This window comes from Cheilinus undulatus, linkage group 22 (genome assembly GCF_018320785.1).
Source record: "Cheilinus undulatus linkage group 22, ASM1832078v1, whole genome shotgun sequence".
In the NCBI taxonomy this organism is placed as follows: domain Eukaryota; kingdom Metazoa; phylum Chordata; class Actinopteri; order Labriformes; family Labridae; genus Cheilinus; species Cheilinus undulatus.
In genome coordinates this window covers 28,497,804-28,520,075 of record NC_054886.1, presented here as the reverse complement: position 1 = coordinate 28,520,075, position 22,272 = coordinate 28,497,804, and the positions used below count along the sequence as shown (strand labels likewise).

The window sequence follows — 22,272 nt, the reverse complement described above, 5'->3', positions numbered from 1 at the left end:
AATTTTCAGCACTATTTCACAACCAAATTCACAGCATGTCAGCAAACTCAGCATGAAATAGCAGAAATGATGCTTGAGGAATAGCACTGCAATAAAAACACACAAAAGTGCACATAAGCATGCACATGCACTTACAACATGCTCCTACAGAGACATGTGGTACCTACCACATAGAGGAAATGCATGTCTGATCTCAAAGGTCGGTCTGTGTGGACAGATGGAGGCTGAGCACATGAAGTGGAAGGTCCATCCAGTGGGAGCATCAGTGAAAACATCTTTCCCTTCCTCCGTCCTTACAGGTAGTCCAAATAACCAGGGAGAAACACACAAAACAAAAGCTCAGTTAGTGTTCTTTTTCTGTTGCCTCCACTCTTCAAATGTTGCTGCTCCCTCTCCTCCCTCTCTCCTGCACTTGCCGTTACTCCTCCCTCCCCACCCCTGCCCTCCTCCTCTATCCTCCCCACAGTCCCTCCCTTTTTATGTTTTGGTTCCACTTCCTCCCTTTTTTCCCTTTTCAGAGCCATTTATTCTTCTCTCTCTTGTCTTTCTAAACATTTTTCCTTTCTCTTTTTCCTCCTGAGTCAGGCTTTTTAATCTCTTTTTTTCTGAAACTTCAACATAAAATAATCTTTAACTTTGAAAAAACCAGCAGGAAGTGGTGAGCTCTCATCTGACTCATTCTGTCTCTGTTGTGATCACTGATTGCTGTCAGTACTTCCCGTACTTACTAGTTGCCTCCACCACTTTAATGTTGATGTGTGTGTCATAGATAACACGGCGTGCTCTCTGCTGTCAGAAACAGGAAGAGTGGAGCTTGGCAGTTTGGCCCTGAAAAGAGAATCCACTCTGGAGTCAATTAACTGTTTTCACATTTACATAGCATTACATTAAAAATCACTGGTCCCTGACTTTGTGTCTGTATTTTAATGTGAAATTTTATTGACAAAATTTAACAAAAGGCAAAGAAAATGTGATCATGCCAACCTAAAAAGACCACAGGAAGTCATTTTGACTGCTCAGATTTTGGATTGGAGAAGGGTTGGGGTGAGGGTTAAGCAGTCATCAGGCAGATCCAGCAGACAAAGCTCGAATCTGAATCGGGGGGGTGGTCTTGGTCGATATAATAACCACTCCTTTCAAAGAAAAAAAAAAAAAACGTTATTTTGGCTGTAGTACAATATGGCCTATTAAAAATGTAAAATCTAAGCCACAATGTGCACAAACAACAGGATGCCAGAAAATGAAGTAGAAGGCACTAGAATATCTTTATGAGAATAATGACAAAATAAAAAGTGGCAAAAAATAAGTTAAAAGAGGGGAAATGGGTCAAGTGATGCAGTAAGGGGAAATATTGGATGGGGAAATGGTGAAAAGTGGTTAAAAAGTGGCAAAAAATTGGATAAAAGTGGAAAAAATTGTTGAAGAAAGGGAAAAAAGGAGCCAATATTGGATGGGAAAATGGTGAAAAGTGGTTAAAAAGTGGCAAAAATGCGATAAAAGTGGGCAAAAATGGGTGAAGAAAGGGAAAAGGGGCAAAATGGGTGGGGAAATGGTGAAAAGTGGTTAAAAAGTGGCAAAAAAAAGGTTAAAAGAGGAAGAAAATGGTCAAGAAAGGAAATAAGGGGTAAAATAGGTGGGGAAATAACAAATGGTGTTAACCTAGTTGCAAAAAATGGATAAAAGTGGACAAAAATGGGTGAAGAAAGAAACATCAGGATGCCAGATAATGAAGTAGAAGGCACTAGAATATCATTAAGGGAATAATAAAAAATAAAAGTGGCAAAATTAATTTAAGAAGGGAAAATGGGTCAAGTGATGCAGTGAGGGGAAATATTGAATGGGAAAATGGCAAAAAGTGGTTATAAAGTGACAAATAGTTGGATAAAAGTGGAAAAAAATTGGTCAGTTACGGGAAAAAGGGTCTCAATGGGTGAGAAAATAGTGAAAATGGTTAACTAGTGGCAAAAAATGGATAAAAGTGGACAAAAATGGCTGAAGAAAGGAAAAAAGGAGCCAATATTGGATGGGAAAATGGCGAAAAGTTGTTCAAAAGTGGCAAAAATGCGATAAAAGTGGGCAAAAATGGGTAAGGAAAGGGAAAAGTATTTAAAAAGGGGAAAAATAGGTTAAAAGAGGAAAAGTGGTCAAGAAAGGAAATAGGGGGCAAAATGGGTGAGAAAATAAGTGAAAAGTGGTTAACTAGTTGGTGCTGAATAATGAAGGAGAAGGCACCAGGATATTTTTAAAGAAATAATAAAAAAAAAAATAGTGGAAAAATAAGTTAAAAAGAAAAAAAAAAAGAAATGGGTCAAGTGATGCAGTAAGGGGAAAATCATGGATGGAAAAATGGTGAAAAGTGGTTAAAAAAGTGGCAAATGATTAGATAAAAATGGAAAAAAAAATTGGACAAGAAAGGGAAAAAGGGACAAAATGGATGGGGAATTAGAAAAAAGTGGTTAACTAGTGGCAAAAATGGGTTAAAAGAGTAAAATATGGTCAAGAAAGGCAGTAAGGGACAAATTTGGGGTAAAAAAAGGTGAATAATGGTTGAAAAGTGGCAAAAGTTAGATTAATGTGGAGAAAAATTATTTAATTAAGGGAAAAGGGGTCTCAATGGGTGGGAAAATGGTTAAAAGTGGTTAAAAAGTGGCAAAACTTGGATAAATGTGGACAAAAATGGGCCAAGAAAGGAAACAAAGGGCAAAATGGGTAGGGAAATGGTGAAAAGTGGTTGAAAAAGGTAAGATAGGTTTTCAGAGGCAAAAATGGGTCAATAAAGGCAAAATGAGACAAAATGGGTGGAAATGGTGAAAAGAGGTGAAAAAGTGGTAAAATGGGATACAAGTGAAAAATTCTGGAAAAATAAACAGAAAGACTTCAAGAATGGCATATATGAGTAAATTAAACATCAGAACCCAATAACAGCTTGTCACACTTATAGCTCTAAAAAGTGGGAACTATTAGCAAGAATGCTAGAACCAATGCTACTGTCCAACACATATATTAATATGTCAATAAATCCTTACAGGGGAGGGCCCATTCATTGGGTTTTGTTTTTTGATTTTTTTTTTTTCAGGGCCCAGCCAAATCTATTGGCCTGGAAACACCCGTGCCAGGTATGAGAACAGACCTCACCAATCAGTGTCAGTTGAAGGGAACGAGGTGGTAACTATGCGTCGTATTTTGTTGTACTGGAAGCTGACAGCAGTGGCTATAGCGATTAGCTCAGATGTAGCTGTAGTATAGCAGCAGAACTGGATCACATGTCTTGGCATAAAAGATGTTTTTGCACTTCTCCTGATTGGCTTTGGCATGAGTTGTATCCACCAACAAGCTCCAGCGCTGATAAACTACAACAGCGTCTGCCTGCCAAGATTACTTTACTTACCAGAGCTGTGTATGTCTACTACCTCATTAAATCTTATCACTTTGATTGGCCGTCATAAATTTGACACAATATTGCCCAGTCATTCATATTGGCCTGTCAACCATGTATGCAGGTGCAACTTAACCGCCAATCTCTCATCCTTGTTTCTAACTCTAGCCACTGTCCTCCTCTTCAAATAAAGGCATAAAAATCCCCCAAATATGTAAAGATATATATATATATACAAGCTCCTGTTCAGAAGTTTGTTATGAGTGAGGAATATGTAAGAGCAAGGCCAACACAAGTAGAAGTTCTGGTTAATTCTAGAGTCTCAGGGAGAGTCCTGAATGTCAGCGTGTTGTCCTCTGCAGAGATGAGGCACAGCTTGCATGTGGCTGTACAGCGATGGAAGAAGATGTGATTAAATCCAAGCGTTTTATTATGAAGCTGTTACAGTAATCACTCTGCTGAATCAGCTTATGTAAACATTAACACACAATCACACACACACCTCTACCACCTTTAAAGTGCTCACAGGTCACGACCTTTACTGTTATCTGCATGTAAACAGGTCACAATCTGTTTACACAACATTATCTGTATTAGATGAATCAAATATGCATCAAAATAATCAATGTGATAGCTGAGCTTAATGGGAAAGCACACATTGTTCACTGTGGCCATTTAATTTTAATTTAGTAAACTAGTTCAAGGAAATGATTTAATCCAGTATATCATTTTTTTACGCTAGAAAATATCAGCTTCAACTTTAACTCGTTTATTAATGTTTGTCTACTGATGCCACTTCCTTGATGGCACAGCAGCCTCTATAATGTCTCTACTGCCCCCTAGTGTCTGAACTCAGTACACCTTGTACTTACTTTGCACTGTAAAAATAAAACAGAGCAAGCTAAAGTAGTATGTACAACTCCAATTCCCCCAAAAATTGGGACACTGTGTTAAATATAAAAAAAAAAGAATGCAATGATTTGCAAATCTCACAAACCCATATTTTAAATAGAGGAAACTATTTCATTTTGAATTTTGTCCCAGCTTTTTTGGAATTGTGGTTGTAAACAGAATAGTCAATTTCTCAGTATTTGTTTCACTTCCTTACTCCCATTCCCCCCCCCAAAAATTCCATATTTTGGTTGCACTGACAGCTGCTCGCCACTAGATGGCTCTAGTTCCCAATAAGAAAATGAAGCATACAGCAGGGGAAGCCTGTGTGGATGTGTTTTGTTTTCCTGTTGGTGTGTAGAGAGTTTGTGTGTTTTGGAGGAAAGCAATTAACTGAGAGGATGTCATTATGGAGCTGAGAGATGAAACTCTGCAGGAGAAGACGAGATTGACCACCTACATCTGTGTGCTCATACACACACACAAACAAACACACAAATGTGCACGTCTTCATTTAAGGAAATATTACTGCATATTTACATGAAGAACCTAAACAGTTATACTTCATTTGATCCAACACTATCTTTAATAGTAAAATAAGCTCATTTTGATTCAAGAATATCTACTTTTTGCACAAATGTCCTCATAAATCATAATTTGCTACATGGTCCTCACAATAACAGCTGTGCAAAAACACCCACAGAGAGGAAGAGAGAGACCGGGGAAAAGTTGGACGATAATTATGGGAGTTTGTTTGTTTTTGCAGTAAGCACTCTGTGCGTCAGTGAGGTAAGTGCAGATGATAATGAAAGACTTTTTTTTCCACCTAGAGCTGTAACAGTACTTACTATCTTAAAAGGAATGCAGCTATGACTGCAGACGCTCCTCAGGCTGTCATACAAACTGATGTTTCTAAATAAAAATTTTTTGCTGTTTAACATCTTCTGAAATTATTCAGTCCACAAACAGTATATGCAAAATTTTAACATTTTCATACATGGTTTCCAGCATAGTCGATGCGTTATTTCAGAGCTACTGATAATCTTTCCTGTGAGTCTATCACATTTTAAGGACTGTGTTTTAGGGTCACTCTAACAAGCATTTTGTTAATAAAAAAGTCAGAGGATATGCTCATTTTCTAGAAAGAACCTTAACATTTTTGGAGATTATAAAGTCATACAGTCATGTGAATGAGTTTTAGTCGTGAAGGGTGCTGCGGATTTATCACAGGGCCTGATGTGACTCATCCCGGGGCTGTAGAGGGGTTGGGGTGGCCTGGGTCAACCTTGGCACATGTTAAAACTCGTGTGTATCTGGTAGCTAAGGTCAAACTTGACAGCATTTCACTCGTCCGTTCTTTTTCACCCCTGGTGATACACCTGGACACTGCCAGTGGTTTTTGGTCTCTTGGAACATTCGCAGCACAACCAAGGGCTTGTGGCGACTGTACTACCTACCTGGATGGCACCCTAGGCCAGTGGTTCCAAAACTGGGAGTTGTGAGACACTGATAGGCCTTCACACTGGCAGGGCTCTGTGCCGGTTCCTGTTCCTGGACCTAAATTTAAACTGGCCGAAGGCTGGGTTCACCCGAACGCAAGACCAAATAATTAACTCAAGAAACTGAAGAAGGAATACCGGGACAGAAGGAAAGACTTGGAGCTGGAAGTGGTGATCATGTCCAGCATGCCCTCCCACTTTGGTTCCTCTTAAACTGCACCAAGGCTCTGAGACTCCAGAATGGAACCAGAGCAAGAACCGGAGGATAAGCAAGTCAACGCAGACATCCCTCTACCCAACAACAGTTTGGGTAAGGCCCTTTTCTACTCCAACATGACTGTGCCCCAGAGCACAAAGCAAGGACTATAAAGACCTGGTTTGTTGAGCTCAGTGTGGAACATGACTGTCTTGCACAGAGTCCTGACCTCAACCCCATCCAGCACTTTTGGGATGAACTGTAACAGCAATAGCAAGCCAGGCCTTCTTGTCAACCTTTGAGAAAACAGGAGAGAGATTGAGGGCTGAATTAGAGGGAAAGAGAGTCTTCTTTGTTTTTGTACGTTGTTGTTCAGAGTTCTGTTAATGAGAGACAAATACACTGAAACCCTTAACAAACTTCTACCAGTGAACATGCTAAGGAATTCTGTGACAATCAAACAATCAGACTTTGAATCAGGAGGTCTGAGTGAGCAATCTTGTTCTTCTCACAACAGAAGAAGCGTCCTATTAACAGCAGTGTTGTGTCATCTCCGGGGAATCTCATTAGAACAGATGCACAACGAAACCTTGAAGATAAGAACGGCACAAACAACAGCAGGGAATTAAGACACACACAGATTTAAGCAAGAAAAATAATTTATTTATGATGATATAATAATAATTTCATCACATTAGCATGGCCTGGCTGCAGAGGGAAGCGTTTGTGTGTGTGGTGCCGCCTTGCAGCTTCAGACCACACCTTTGGATGGGGCAGGGAAACAGAGGTTATTCAATACATACATGGAATATTCCTTTAAATATGTATTTTTCAATGGGAAATAACAAAAATAGAATAATTCCAATAACTCTGTCTCTATTTATGTCTCTCTAATTATCATCTCTGTAACTTTAAAAGCTGCCTGTAAAGCCCCGCCACTGGGGTTGGAATTAAGTAAATTTTTCTCTGCTTGAATAGGCTGAGGGGTGAGGTTTACATGCAGAGGACATCAGTTTAAGTACCTTTGAAATGGTGTAAACCCCATACCTCTGGCACCTCTAAAAGGCAGGATACTCTTTGGCCCAAATCTGCCAACATTATCCCTCTTTTCTGTTATACTTTCCACCCTCTTTAACTGTCTTGTAAAGCTTGAGCCCCATTAAAAATGTCAGAAATTGGAACTACATTGTTCTGGGTAGACACTGACCAGTTTCAGGCTGTGAAAAAGTGTTCGCCCCATTCCTGATGTCTTACTTATTGCACATTTGTAACATTTGTTTGTTTTCAGACCATCAAACAAATGATAACATGAGACAAAGATAACCCAAGTGAATACAAAATGCAGTTTTTAAATTATGATTTCACTTATCACGGAAAAAGCCACATTTTTGGAAAGCTGAGTTTATTTTCACTAGCCATACCCAGGCCTGATTACTGCCAGACCTGTTGAATCAAGAAATCCTTTACGTAGAACCTGGAGCCTATCCCAGCTGTCATTGGGCGAGAGGCTGGGTACACCCTGGACTGGTCACCAGTCAATTGCAGGGCTGGCATATAGAGACAGACAACCAAGCATGCTCACACTCACACTTACGGCCAATTTAGGCCAATTAACAAGCATGTTTTTGGTGGTGGGGGGAAGCCGGAGTACCCGGAAAGAACCCATGGTGCCTCCTGCTGTGAGGCAACAGCGCTAACCCCTGTGCCGCCATGCAGCCCAAATTATGTGATTTAATGCACTCAAATACATGTCGTTACTTTACTCAGCATCTGTGTAGCATCGACAACACGTCGTTATCTCTCGCTCTCATTTTGGCTCAGCTTCCACTTCGGTATTGATGCATTCATCTCATCTAAAGATCAACATACTGGACAGCTTGCTACCTCGCTTGCTGCTAATACTGGGTGTCCTCTTGTGTAACACATATACTGCATGAACATCAAAGTAAAAGCAGAAATCCCAAGACAGCATATTTGGTGCTGCTTCATTCTTAACTTGGCAAAAAAGCAGGCGGGATGAGATGGATTTCTGTTGTCTGTTCTAATTGTGTAACCAATGTTGCACATTAAAGTACAATGTTTTAATTTTAATCCCAAACCAAACCAAGTCCCCCGGGACTCTGACGTGGGAAAAAGACCTACAAAAGGGACTGGACAACAACAGCATCCATCTAGAGAGTTCCAGGCAAAAACCACTGCTGACCAAAAAGAACACAAAGGTTCATGTCACATTTGCCAAAAAGACATTTTCATGATCGCCAAGACTTTTTGGAAGGTGGCATCCCGTTAAACCTGGCATAAAACTAAGACAGCATTTCATAAAAAGAACATCAAACCAACAGTCAAACAGGGTAGTGGGGGTGAGATGGTCTGGGAACACTTGCTGCAGTTGATAGAACCATGAACTCTCTTCTCTAGCAGGAAATCCTGAAGAACGATCTTTCAAAGTGTTCAATCATTTTTAAGACTATGACACCTACAACACTTTCTTGCACATATTTTTAAAGTGCAATTGTTTAATTGTTGCGATGTCATTGTTTTCCAAGTCTTTGTCTATTGTTCTGAATATTTTTATACCGCAATAAATGCCGTACCGTGACATTTTGATACCGTTACATCCCTGATGTCTGGCCATCGCATAATGACCTCAAGCTCAAACACACTTGGGTTATACAGCAGGACAATGAGCCAAAACACACCAGCAAGTCCACCTCTGAATGGCTTAAAATAAAACAAAATGAAGGTTTTGGAGCATCAGCTTGAGATGCTTGAAGGTCATTTATGTTCCAAAACCCTCCAATGTGGCTGAATGAAAACAATTCTGCAAAGAAGAGTGGGACAACATTCCCCCACAGTGACGTGAAAGACTCAATCACAGCTATCGCTTGCTTGGAGTTGTCGCCACCAAGGGTGGCACAAACAGTTGCTAGGTTTAGGCGGCAATGATTTTTCATATATTGCCAGGTAGGTCTGAATGGCTTTTCCCCTTTATAATGCTCATTTAAAACTGCATTTAGTATTAACTTGGGTTATCTTTGTCTAATCCTAAAATTTGTTTGATTATCTAAAACATTTAAGTGTGGTAAATATACAAAAAGAAAGGAATCAGAAAGGGGACAAATCCCTTCTTTTACAACACTGTTCTAGCTTTACCACTTTGTACAGTAGATAACAGAGAGTGAGGGGAAAAGCTTTTAATGTAATTATTCCTCTGACTCACACGACAGCTGAGAAGGAGGGGAAGAGGAGGTGCAGGTTGCGATGATGGAATATGTAAGGGTAATCCCCACATTTGGCAGAATTAAACCTTTGCTCCACTCCTTCAGCTCCTCTTCCCCTTCTTCTCCTTACATCCTCATAAGACGGGATAGTAGATTATATATTTAATATACATCTCACATCAGCTCTAGTTTTACTCTTTATAGAAATGTCATTTTCAATATAATATGTCAATTTAGTTTTAGAGAAATTCTCTGTAGGCAGAGCTGTCATTAAGGCTTGAATATTCTTATTGGTTGGTTAAATCCCAGCGACTTTAAGGTATGACAGCCAATTCTAAGTGTGAAAATTTGTACAAATATGGCACCAAGTTGCCGGTAACAGGTTCTTTGGCACCGTCTAAGCCAACCAATAAGATTACTTCTACCTCAGGTGCAGCTTTGCCTCAAATATTTGTAAGGTATTCATAAATAGACACTTTTCTCTCAATATCAAATGATTGTATCCCTACGTAGCACCCTTCACCAGTGTACCCATATGTTTCTTTGTTTGTCTGTACCTCTATTTTTGAGTGAAGAAATCTGCCATCTGTCAACACAGGAACAAGTGAAACAACAGTACTGTCTGCTGTTCCTGAGCATATGCTGAAGGTAGCACATTTTTTCTAATATATCTCCATTTTTAGACGCACTCTGTACACACCCTGTCATTTTGTGCTGAAACAACACGTCCTCTCTCTCCTAACACTGTATTCCTGCCTCTGTCCCAAAATTTCGAACTAAAGCTGTGAGTAAACTACAAATACTGTTTTTTTTTTTTTTTTTTTACCTAGCAGCCTTGCCTTAAGACTTTACTTATCTGATCACTTCTATGCCCGACTCTTTATATTCACCATATTCACACAGCAGCCATTGCCCTCTTTTGCCACTTTCAAGGCGATAAGATGAATTAATGTTAAAATAAATCCTCTTAATTTCAGATTAAACATGTTAAGATTGCAGAAACTGGACATTAGTTATTAAAGAACCACCTCAAAATTAATCAGCAGCTGATATGATCATTAACAGTGACAACCTGATTGGATACCGAGCCATTTTTTAAGGATACCTGTCTTCTTGAGCTTTTTGTGCATATATCTCATTAGGACAGTGGGTGAAGTAGGAAATCAGATGTAGGGATTAGGGAATGACATGAGCGAGAGAAGCCACAGCTTAGAGTTGAACCAGCAATGTCCATTGGTGGACTAAAGCCTCAGTACAAGGGGCACTGCCGAACTCCTACAAAGTTTGCGGCCCCATTTCGAACCATTGTCATGGGGTAAAAACATAATTTAATTCCACATTAGCTCTCATTAGATATAACCTAATTAAAGCATTCTGTTTCCGTAAGCAGGAAATTTTGTATTGTGTCCCACTATTATCAAACGACAATGTTGGCACTCAGCCAATGGTGGTAGTAGCCAAGTAGAGGCTAATTGCTACCATAAGCTGTCAAACATTAGCATGGGTGTTGAAGCGTAACCAACAGGCATGCAATGACAGTAAAGATCGGGATTAGAAACAGTTTGGTTTGACTGATTACAATCTGAGAGTCCTGACAGTCTGCAAGCTAAGCGGCAAAAAGCAGCCCGACACAGCCCACCATTTTACCTAAACACTCTTTGCTATTTTTGGCAGCACTTTTTCTTAGTGGGCCCAATTACCTTGTAGTTTGATAGTAATAATCAAGTAATTTCTCAAGAAAAAGGTGGTTATTACATTGTAATAAGTTGGCAGTTTACCAACTTATAACTTGGAAATATGGTATGGAGATATTTACCTAGTAATATTGTATTAATTATCAAGCAATTCCTTAGAATACTGTCTCAGTTCACTGGTAGTAAGGTGGTATTTTACCCTAACCCTTACTCCCTACCCCTAACCCCCTAACCCACTATCCCTGGCAACCTAACCCTTACCCTAGTCCCTAAGGCCCCATCCACACGGAAACTAATTCAGGTGTATACGCATAAGTTTTTTGTCGGATCGGCATTTCATCCACATGGAAACGGTGTTTCCGGTGACTGTAAACTATACTTTTTGAAAACGGGTCCAAGAGTGCATAAATCCATAAACGACTATCGTTTTGTCTCCGGGTGGACGGGGCCTAAACCCAACCCCCTAACCCTTACCCAAACCCCCAAACCTAGCCCATACCCTCTAACCCTAACTGTAACCCACTAACCCGTACCCCCTAACCTCCTTACCCCAACAACCTAATCCTTAACCCTAGCCCCAACAGAAAACAGCTAACCCTAACCCAAAACCCCTCCAACCATAACCCTAAAAATGTCTTTGAAAATTATTCTGGAGGGGCCCCCTTTAGTTTAGTGGGCAAAAACTAAAGAAGTTATCAGGAAATCATCAATTATATCAATTATTCTATTATATAGAAATGACTAGATAATTACAACTAATTACTACAAAATTACTAGGTAATTGGGGCTCACTTAAATAAAGTACTATCCTAATTTTTCTTTCTGTTGACTTGGACAAGAAACAGGGTGCTGGGACAGCCCTAGAGGGGGATTGTCTCAATTACCTTCCACATTACTCACTCATTTACTGAGCATATAACCATCTTTTACAAAGCAGAGATAGCAGCAACCTTGCAAAGCTGATAGATTGGCCAGATTCCATGCCCGTCATCAGACTGATCCATGTTGCAAAGCCCCAATCTAAAACCAGGCCTGAGAGCAGATTGGACCATTCAGTGTCATTTGAGAATGAGGTGGTAGCTACGAGCAATACTGGAAGTTGGTGACAAGTTGGAAGCCATTACCTCCTATGTCGCTATAGTATAGCAGCAGTTTTATCAGAACGGAGGAACATTTCTTTCTTATAAAAGAGTAAAGAACGCTTTTAAAGACAAAAGATGTTTTTGCTTGTCTCCCAACCTGCTTTGGCATAGGTTTGGGTAGTTATGGACAGGGTTTAGTTGTACTGTAGGCCTGTAGATACAATATGTTGCAGTTCCATCCAAACTGAACCACATTTCTTTATGACAGCAAGAGCATATAGGTGAAGATCTTTTATGCACTTCCTCCAACTGGCCTCGGCATGAGTTTTATCCACCAACAAGCTCAACCATTTGTAAACTACTTCCTGCTGAGCTCATGTTGCTATCGTAATATTGAGCATTACCTCACCTGGGCTTGTTGCTCAATAATATCCAAATTCATGACTGAAATTTTGGGCTCTGACTTGTGTATCAGCAGATACAATGACAGAATAGTTTCAAAGTAAAAGCACTAGATGGGATATTGTTCACAAGGGAAAATCACAGAGCAGATAAGTAATTGTCTAATGGATGCAGTGTGGACAGCATGCATCTTAGGCTGCACAATGCGAAACATATCTGATATTCCCATGCTGTTAGGACATGCTGTTATGAAATATGTTGTTTTAACTTGGGCTGCAGCCCAATATCGCTCCAGATTGTGTGCTAGCGAATGTGTTTCCAACTGCTGATTAATCTGGAGGCTGCTAGATGCTTATGATTTGGCAGATTCAGAATATTTATAAGGTTATACCACAGGAAGTGGAGGTAAAACACTGTAAAAACATTTAGGTGACTTCATAGGAGATTGGCTGCTGTTTGAATATCAACAGTGTACGCAGATTTGGGCACATTTTAAATACTTTTGATATCTTTTTCACTTGATGCACGTCATTGGTAACACCAGATGTCCTTTACAGGTCAGATGAAACAATTAAAAATGCTCCCTTTTAACATGAACTGTTACTTTGGCCAGCTTTTGCAAAAGCTCATGTTTGTGTGTGTACTAAAAAGGCAGCTGAAATTAAAAAATTGTAACTCAAAGTTAAAAAAAAAAAGAACACAGAAGGCGCTGCAGCAAAACGCCCATAATTCAGTATACAAGGCAAACAAACACAGAGTTTTATAGGTTTATCTTCTTCATTCACTAAATATTTAAAACAAGTGTCACTTGACTAGTCATCATAGATGGTGATAATTTATGCACTCTTTATCTTTTTGTTAGGATGACCCGAAGGACTGAGAGATGTGTGGAGAAGTTTGTTTTCTCTTCTGTTATGCATGACGTCCTTTCCATCCACTAGGGGGAACTCCGACTCAATAGCACCGAGGGATAGTTTGACGACTAGGAGTCAAGAGATGAAAGGATCCTTCCTCTCTCCACAGTCCATCCATGCAGGGGATAAGTCAGGCATTGGAGCTGAACTACTGGTAATCCAAATTCTCCAACAGTAATCCAGAACTGAGGGTTGGTTTGGAGACTTCAGGATGTTCTGTTCACAGTCCAAAAGTCAAGGTCTTTTGTCCAAACCACTTTCAAACCCTGCCCTGTTTGTGCACAGATCCTATCCATTCATTCATCCATCCATTTCAGTTTCATGATACATGGATACTCCAAAGCAAGTCAAAGAAAAGGTATAAAAACTCAGAGAGCAAGAAAGAGAGAAGGCATAAGATAAGCGCTGATATAACAATGTTTTTTGCACTCTCAAACTAAGCACAGCATCAATTTTCTTAACAGTCATTCATTGACATTCATCCAGTGTCGTGTGGCCTGCCAAGCTCAGATGCATAGACTGAATGCAGAGAGGTGGAAGAGGAGGAGGAGAGGAAAGAGACGTGGGAGAGAAAGGGGGGATGGTTAGTCAAAAATGGGGGTGAGCAGTGCAGGATTGAGAGGCGATGCTACGTGTGAAAACGGAGAGAGGTTGCAGTAAAAGAGAGAGTGTGCTACTGTGTGTGCCAGAAGAGAGGTTAGAGGAGAGAAAATGAGAGATGATGCTGAATGCAGAGAGACAGATGGAGAGTGTGCTCCAGCAGTGATGAAGGGAGGAGGAGAGGAACGATTGGAAAAAACAGGGGAGGAGGGAGCAGATCGCCGCTCCCCTCTGAGACGGAGGAGACCGAGTGTGATAATGTGCACGGAGGAGGGAAAAACAAACAGGAACTGTTCCCTGTGCGACACTGCCAACGGACTCCTGATTCTCTGGCTAGCCCAACAACCCCACATTTCAGGATCCTGGACTTTACCATGCATTCATGAATTCTTTGGGTTATGAAATCCTCTTGAGTCCAGATACTTTTGGTCACAGTTGCAGCCTTCAAATGGAACTTCTGAAGAGTAGTCGTAAGGTCTTGTGCTGACCACTTGCAGACAGGCGACTACTTTGACATCACTAGCTTCAGTGGACAACGGAAGTGCCGGTTTTGGCATTAGCCTGCTAAGCATTTTAGTCGATAATGATGTCAATCAATCTGTATTTTTGAGCCACAAAATTAAGAGAAGGTAACTCAATAGAGTAAGCATACTGAACAGAATTGTCAGTCTGACAGAGTTGACTTCATGGCTGGAAGAGACATGGCATGTTAAGGTTAAATCATAACCAAATATGCTTCAACATTACTTTAAAATTGGAGCTCATTTCCTCTCTAGTAGACTTCTGTATTTGAAGCATGTGGTCCAGATAATAGTGCTGACATTACGGCGAGAAATGCATGCTATTGGCGAATGTGGCATGGCAAAAACCCATGAGGGTTAAATCATAATCACAGGCTTTTTGCCATACCTTTAAAACTGGAAGCAATTTCTACTCTTGTAGACTTACGTAGTTACATTTGGGCCTGGTAAAAGTATGGTCTTTTGGGCCACATGTGGTGCTTTTTGCTATACCTTCAAAAATCGAGGTAATTTCTACTCTGTAGACTGTAATCGAGGCAATAGCACTGACTTTTGGGCAATATGTGGCATGCAATTGGTGAACGTGTCATGCCAAAATGTATGGCAGCCAAGTCATAATCACATGCTGTTTGCAATACCTTCAAATTGGAGACTGCTGTAATTGAGGCATTTGTTTCAGAAAGTATTGACTTTTCGGCCAGATGTGGTATGGAATTGACAAACGTGTCATGGCAAAATATATGAGGGTCAAACCATGATCACATCCATTTTGCCAAATGTTCAAAATTGGAAGGAATTTTTACTTTCAGACTTCTGTAATTGAGGCATGTTGCCCAGAGAATGGTATTGACTTTTGGGCTTATGTGGCGTGTTGATGGCAAACGTGGCATGGCAATACATATGAGAGTCAAATCATAATCAAATGCTGTTTGCCATATCTCAAAATTGGAGGGAACCTCTCCCCTGGTAGACTTCTGTAACTGAAGCATGTGGTCTGGATAGTAGTATTGACTTGAGGGCCACATGTGGTATGTTATTAGTGAACGAAGCATGGCAAAATAAATGAGGGTCAAATCATAATCCCAGGCCTTTTGCAATACTTTAAATTGGAGGAAATTTCTCCCCTGGGAGACTTTTGTAATAGAAGCATTTGGTCCAGATAGTAGTATTGATATTCTGCCCACATGTGGAATGGTTAGATGGATGCAAACTGTATCAGATGCAGCGGATATCTGAAACAGCCCATCTGGAGTGTTGAGTTAGAGAACAACGAGAAACAAGAGGACAAAAGTGACAAAATAGATCATTGTTTCCCCACCTGGGGATCCAGGCCCCGGCTTCTGGGGGATGCCAAAGATTTTAGGGGAAGACCAGGCTCCAACAACCAATCAGAGATCTTTCTTTCCACAGAGTGATCCATTCAAATATGACTACTTCTCACTAATCCTGCTGCTGCCGCTGTCGAAGCTTTACCTCCTCCACCCCAGCCTCCTCTTTTATAGCCTAAAGCTCGTTGCACTCTCATATTTAGATTCATGCTACTTTGGATTAATTTCTTTTGAATTAATTTGATCATATTCAACACAAATTGTCATAAATGTTTCTAGCTGGAAAGTCAGAAGATGCTGCTTGGCCAACCCAGGGAGCATCTTTTGAGCAGAGCCTTTTGTGCCAAGTAAAACTGCATATTCATTTTGCAATTAAATGGATCATAAAAAGGTCTTTTGGAGTGCCAGTGTAGCTCAGACGGTAGAGCAGGTGCCCATATATAGAGGAAAGGGACCTCAATGCACCGGTCTGGGAATCAGTTCCTAGTCTCGGCATTGTTTGGTGCATGTCTTCCCCAGGTTTTCTTCCCCATATTTCCTGATTCTCTTCAGTTGTTCTATCTGACCCATCACCATTTTCAATACAGAAGAAAAGGGGCTATAAAAAAAAAGGGTTGGGAACCACTGATCAAGAATTAAATAAGCTGACTAAACCATGCATTTGTCACATCTGAAAACATCATCAAACCTGCTACAGCCTGAGAACTTTCAGAAAGATTTTACTTACTATATTCTGATACCACAGGACAGGGGCATTCATTTGGTCTCATCTTGGAATACGGTAAACACGGCCGCATTTGAAGGCACCAAGTGTCCCTTTGAGATCTGGAACTCTGTGGTCTTGGAACCCTCTTGGTTCTGCAATGTGTGGGTTTTGAGAGGCTTAGTTCCTTATAATCCTATCCCGAGAAAGGCAGTGGGGTTTGGGGGGGGATGGGAGCGTGGGGTGACGATGATAACACACATTCACACACAAATACGTCAAATCGCTGTACGCACAGAAAGTGAAGATGTGCACAAAAATGCCTGCACAAGTTTCAGCACACTCTCTTTCTTCTCTCTTTTTCTGTTGTTGGCACTGCCCTCTATAAACATACAGGCACACACTAACACAGACACGCACGCTAACACCGTTAGGTCCCCTCTGGTCTGTTTTTCGTTTAACAGTCCTTTGGTCCCGTCACCAGAGACCAAAAATGAAAAGAAACCCTGTTTAATAACCAGGCCTGCTTCATGCTCTCCGTACAGAAACTCCACAGGCAAGATTTCGTCCACACTCACTCGTATGAACACACCCACACTTGTGTAGATAGGTCTGTTCTGCTAGTCTTCAATGACATTTGTCCTTGTTTGTGTCTGAGCATGTGTTCCCTCCATCATGTGGGCAGTCGAAGCTGCTTGCTGCTCTGTACACTATATTTAGTCTCTGTATTCCAAATGATAGATGTGTTGCATTTATCTTTGTACATGATACAATCCAATTTAACATATACAATGTATGGCCGTCTAGCATGTGTAGGAAAAAGTATATATGAAAAAATATCTAAAGAAAGACTGAAAAAATAACAACCGATGAGTGTTGAGGAAAAAAAACCAAGCAACGCAAAATCTGTTCCATGTAAACGACCGTCCATGCCAAGGAAAAGAAAAGTGCTTACGTTCCATAATGTCACCCATTTTCTGGGTGTTTCTCGTGGAATGTTTTTGTGAAAATCCACATTTATATTCACGGCATGAGCGACAAAATCTGAGACATGCCTCATCTTTGGTGGCAAAAAGCCCCCATGTGTTTATCCTTTGTTAATCCTGCATTCCGTCCCCTTGAACCAGGATGTTCTGAGCATGTTGATGCTGATGCCTGCTATGGTACTTTACCATAAATGTAGACGTGAGGATGTCCAAAGTTTGGGGCATTCATGCTTTCTCTGGTGTTTGAAGACACCGTCGAAGATTAACCCTTTAACTCTTGTAGGTCCACAGGCATCAGAGCTGTGGTTTTGTTGAGCTTTCGTTGAATGGTTGATTTGTCTTCCGTGGTTAACTCCTTTTATTTCTTGGATTCATTTGATCCCTTACTTTTGAAGGATCCATGCAGATCAGGGTTTGAATTTCAGATCACTGACAATGTGATAGAGTCTTGAAGAGAAGATATCCACTGTATATCCTTATATTCCCAATGTCGACTCCATTTATAAATCTATCCATTCAGCGCCCACAGAGCAAATAATCCGAATATTCAAATCATAGTGGATGCTGTGGCCTCGAAGCCTCCACTTTTTGTTGAAAATAGAGAGAACAACCTCCACAGATTTCTCACTTTTCTAAAGGGACCTGTTTGACATGGATCAATAGCGCTTCAACCATGGGAGGGACCATTTTGTCCAAGATTGTGCTCCAATTTGGTTGGACAGCCCAAATGGTCAGCCAGTAGTTGGAGCGATCCAGTTGGACGTTTTGGTCAGAATGCCCAATCTGCCATGGTGCATCGTAGAATTTGTTGGTAGCTTTGTCAGACCTGGTTAACATCTGTTAACAAAACCGCTCACTGATCGTTGGGTTTGCCGTTCCCAGATGCTGCGTCTCCTCCCTCGCTGGTTGTCGACGGAGTGTTGGAGAACTCTGTGACGCGTCGTGCAAGGGGGTTTGTGCTTTTGAGAAGCTCCATCGCAGAGACCCTGGTTCCTCCGCTGGAAGACTTGCTGCCTTTCTTCTGAAGTAGGGCCATGAAGTTCTCGTTGCGAGAGCTTGACCTCTGACTGCTGCCTAAGGTAAGGTTCCGGAGGTCCCCACCACTGGTGCTGTGCTTCACTGGGGACACCAGGCTCTGGCGACTGCCAAAGGAGTCTGACGGCTCTTTACGACCTAGAACCTTTCGCTTGGACCTGGGAAATAAAAAGAGATGGAGACAAAAGAACATTATAAGTCTCCAGTATCTGCTGCTTTCGGCTCATTATCAAAAATCTACTTAAGCCAGACAAGTCAAACTTAACGTCCTTGCAAACCATAGGTGTTTTTGTTGATACCTCTCTGAGGACTTCTTGGCTGTACTGGTTGGAAACTGATGCCATGAAAATTCATAAATGATTTATGTACAGTTTTTCTATAAAACCCCGTTTAGAGACTCCTGCTGTGTTCCTTTTACCTCAGAAGCCGGATGTACAAGCTGGGAGTGTCACACCTGAGTTGAATGCGTTCAGTTTGCTACAAGCTTGTAAGAGTCAGTGACAGAGCCAAGCACTGCTGAAATGCTCACAAGAAAAGTACTGAGATGAGGCTCCATGATCCCTGATCAAAGTCTGCTCTCTTTACCTTCTGGTTGTGCATTCCGGTGAAGAAACCTCATTTTATCTCCTGCTCCAACGTATCTCAGTTTACCAGAGGATAATACAAGACCCACTGCAGACTTTCACAGCGCGACTGTCTTGCGCATAATTTATTTAGAAAATCATGTTGCGCCTGATGTGCATGGAAAGGTGTGTCAAAATTTGCCTCTGAATTATCTGCATTGTCATGCTGTTTATTTGCACCATCCTTGGTGCAAAGGCGCCTTTACACCAACAACTCACCTTTACAAAAGCAGTGTATTACTTTACAAGGAACTCAGTCTTTCCTTAGGAATTAAAGCATCCTATGTTCATCCTTGTCTCTTCTTAACATTTCCTGCTCCCCCTTTCCAGCTATTTTCAGCTCTGTGCAAGGTAACATCATGAACACTTGTTGCTTAGAGACTAGCTTTCTTGTATTCTGTGTATGTGCGAGTGTGCCTGAGATAGAGAGAGAATCTGAAAAAGGACTGAATAAGAACTGCTGGTCTTGTAGTCACCCATTAAACATGTAGCCGTTGCTAAGAGACATTATGCTCTGTATGCCTCATACCTTTCAACAAAGCAAAGCATCTTTCACGACATTCTTCAGGTTATAATACACTGGCAGGGGAGTTATTCTTGGCTGAAACCATACTTTGTCATAGCAAAATATTTGTCTATCCAAACAAACACAACTGGATTGTACTTTTTAACCATTCAAGCAGCCATCTGAGGAATGGTAATATCAGAGTTCATAAATACCATTGAATTTTCTTCACGTCATACATCTCTATGGCTTAAATTCAAATACAGGTGTATGTTTATTTGTTCAAACCTGTGAATGATAGTGAATAGATCTTCGGTGGTGTGAGCTGCAGGTGTGCTGGCCAACAAGTCGTCATCTGTTTCCTCTGCAATGTGAAGTACTGTCTTCTCATTGGCTGCAGAGTCTTCTAAACAAGACAGAGAAATGATGACAGATCATTATATCATGCATTTTTTATGCATTTCATATTCAGAGCCCAGCACAGATAATGCTAGGACCCAACTAACTGAATAAAACAAGGTAGTACTCTTTCTTCCCAATACATCCCAATTTTAGAGGCTTTAACATGCCCAAAAACTCAACAAATTTGGTATGACAATCAGACCTGGTGAAAAAATAAGGTATTTCAGTGGTTTCATAACTAAAGATTTCTATTAAGGATATTTCCACCTTGAGGTGTAAAATTCAGTGAGCTAATGTGGTTTGTTGCAAAAAAGCAACATGGAATCAAAACCTATTAGTAAAATTGAATATGTTTTTTTGCCATTTCTTTGAAATCCTCCAAAGAACATCTCTTCCTCCTCCTCTGAGGTTCCTCCAAGTCAGCTGAAATTAAGTTTACAGCTCCAACAAACCTGAATGAAAAGAAAAACGTGGTCATAACGAACCATCAAACGGTCATGACTTGCCATGAGACAGGAAGAAGTTCATCTCAATTGCCTGTTCTGACATAAGTTTAATGTACATGACAAGGGTTCATAATTTGACATATTCAAATGGGAGTACTTGGTGAAAGTCATTGTGCCACCTACTGGCAACAGGAAATGTCATGTTAGCGTCTCAGGAGTTGCTGTTCTTAGGCCACTCCTGTGAGGGCACTCATGAATGTGACTTCAAAATTGGTCCCTTTGCAAGAAAAGCTGTTTGGCTTGTGTACAAAACTCAAAGACTGTGGCTATGGCCACAAACAGTCACAAACAGTGTGTGCTACTTCCTCTGAAGTTGACCAAATTCCCCTTAAATTAATTTTCTTACATCCTAATATTGTTTCCTTACTATCTTGCAAACTCACAAGTTTGTGACCAAAGCTTTTGCATTTCGCCATGAAACAGGAAGTCGTTTTTTTGTAGAACTTGTAACGATTGCTCATCCAAAAATTTTGTCTCTAAGTCAGTCAAAATTGGGCTTACAGCTTCAAAAAACCTGAATGAGAAAAATTGTGGCAGTGGTGAACCTTCAAACTGTCATGACACCATGAAACAGGAAGTTGTTTTGACTCAGCTCTCCCTGCTCCAATTTGTGCCAAACCTGATAAGGGTTCACACCTGAACAAACTTAAATGGTAGTACTTAGTGACAGTGCCACCTAGTGGCACCAGGACCTGTCATGTTGGTATCCCAGGAGTTACTGTTCTTTGGACTCTCCCCTGAGGCTATTCATAAGAGTGATTTCAAAAATGGTCTTTACTAGAAGACACCTTTGCCAGAACAGTGATTTGGCATGTGTGCGAAACTCCAAGGCTGTGTGTTCCATGTATTTGTACTGAAATTTCAAAATAAGTCCCACAAAGCTGACCAAATTGCCCTCATATTTATTTTCTTACATCCTATCATTGCCCCTTGAAAAGCTCACTTGTCTGTGACCAGTTTTCACCATGGAACAGGAAGTAAATTTCGCCATGAAACAGGAAGAAGTTTCTTGTAGTGCTTAAAACAATTTTACAGCCATAAATTTTGGTATTGTTATATATTGTCCAAAACATACCTTGAGTGATTACAGGCCACCTCTTAACATATCTGTATGCTGACATTAAATATCTGCTTTTGTACTACATATTGATAGTATCTATTAATGCCAGCATGACATGTTTCCTTCAGTTACTCTGATACCAACTTTATGACAGTTAATAGATATTTAACCTCTCTGTGTCTGATGGACAATATTGCACCAGTCTATTTTGGAGATGTATCACAACCCCAACATGTGCCAAACTACACCTCTACATTTTAACTTGATTTGTGTTTCTTTTACACATGTGCCACTTGCAATTAAAGTAAATCTAGCACAGCTACAAATGCTGTAGGTACTAATGATATAATAATGATAAATGTCAGCTTCACTGTTAAAAAACAGAAGGAAGTAGTCTATTGTTGTGATCTGGTCTAATTTCAGAGCAGTAGGGCTTGATATGCTTTAAAACCTGGGATATCTCCCCATGCAGATTAATAAGGTTATGCATCAAACACAGCAGGGAAGGATCCTAATCAAGCGAAGCAGCTCTGACAGCCTATTATGACAGCCTATTATTGAACACATGCATAGAAAATGACAACAAAAAGGTTAGACATGCCACAGTTTCTTTAAAACAACATCAAAATCAAACAAATTCATTAGCAAGTACTGCATTATTGTAGAGTTTAATTCATTAAGATAGCTCTTTGATGGCACTTCAGCCTGAAACAAGTTTTCTTGTTGAA

General features: G+C 40.6%; 2 protein-coding genes across 3 annotated transcripts in view; both read right to left on the bottom strand.

Moving 5' to 3' along the window:
* Window positions 1–18,225, bottom strand: part of arhgap36 (Rho GTPase activating protein 36) — a 125,961-nt gene extending 107,736 nt beyond the window's left edge. Inside the window, exons 1-4 of the mRNA XM_041779679.1 lie at window positions 16,452–18,225; window positions 985–1,133; window positions 729–828; window positions 168–292 (exon numbers count right to left, since the gene is read on the bottom strand). Of these exons, the coding sequence (XP_041635613.1) occupies window positions 168–275 (108 nt within the window). The 5' untranslated portion in view covers window positions 276–292; window positions 729–828; window positions 985–1,133; window positions 16,452–18,225. The remainder of the gene's footprint in view (window positions 1–167; window positions 293–728; window positions 829–984; window positions 1,134–16,451) is intronic.
* A 23-nt stretch (window positions 18,226–18,248) lies between these two features.
* The window catches only part of nhsl2 (NHS-like 2), a 248,586-nt gene continuing 244,562 nt past the window's right edge, over window positions 18,249–22,272 (bottom strand). Inside the window, exons 9-10 of one of the 2 annotated variants that reach the window (XM_041779677.1) lie at window positions 19,865–19,982; window positions 18,249–18,606 (exon numbers count right to left, since the gene is read on the bottom strand). In XM_041779677.1, the coding sequence (XP_041635611.1) occupies window positions 18,267–18,606; window positions 19,865–19,982 (458 nt within the window). In that variant the 3' untranslated portion in view covers window positions 18,249–18,266. The remainder of the gene's footprint in view (window positions 18,607–19,864; window positions 19,983–22,272) is intronic. The other variant, XM_041779678.1, reaches the window with a different exon arrangement.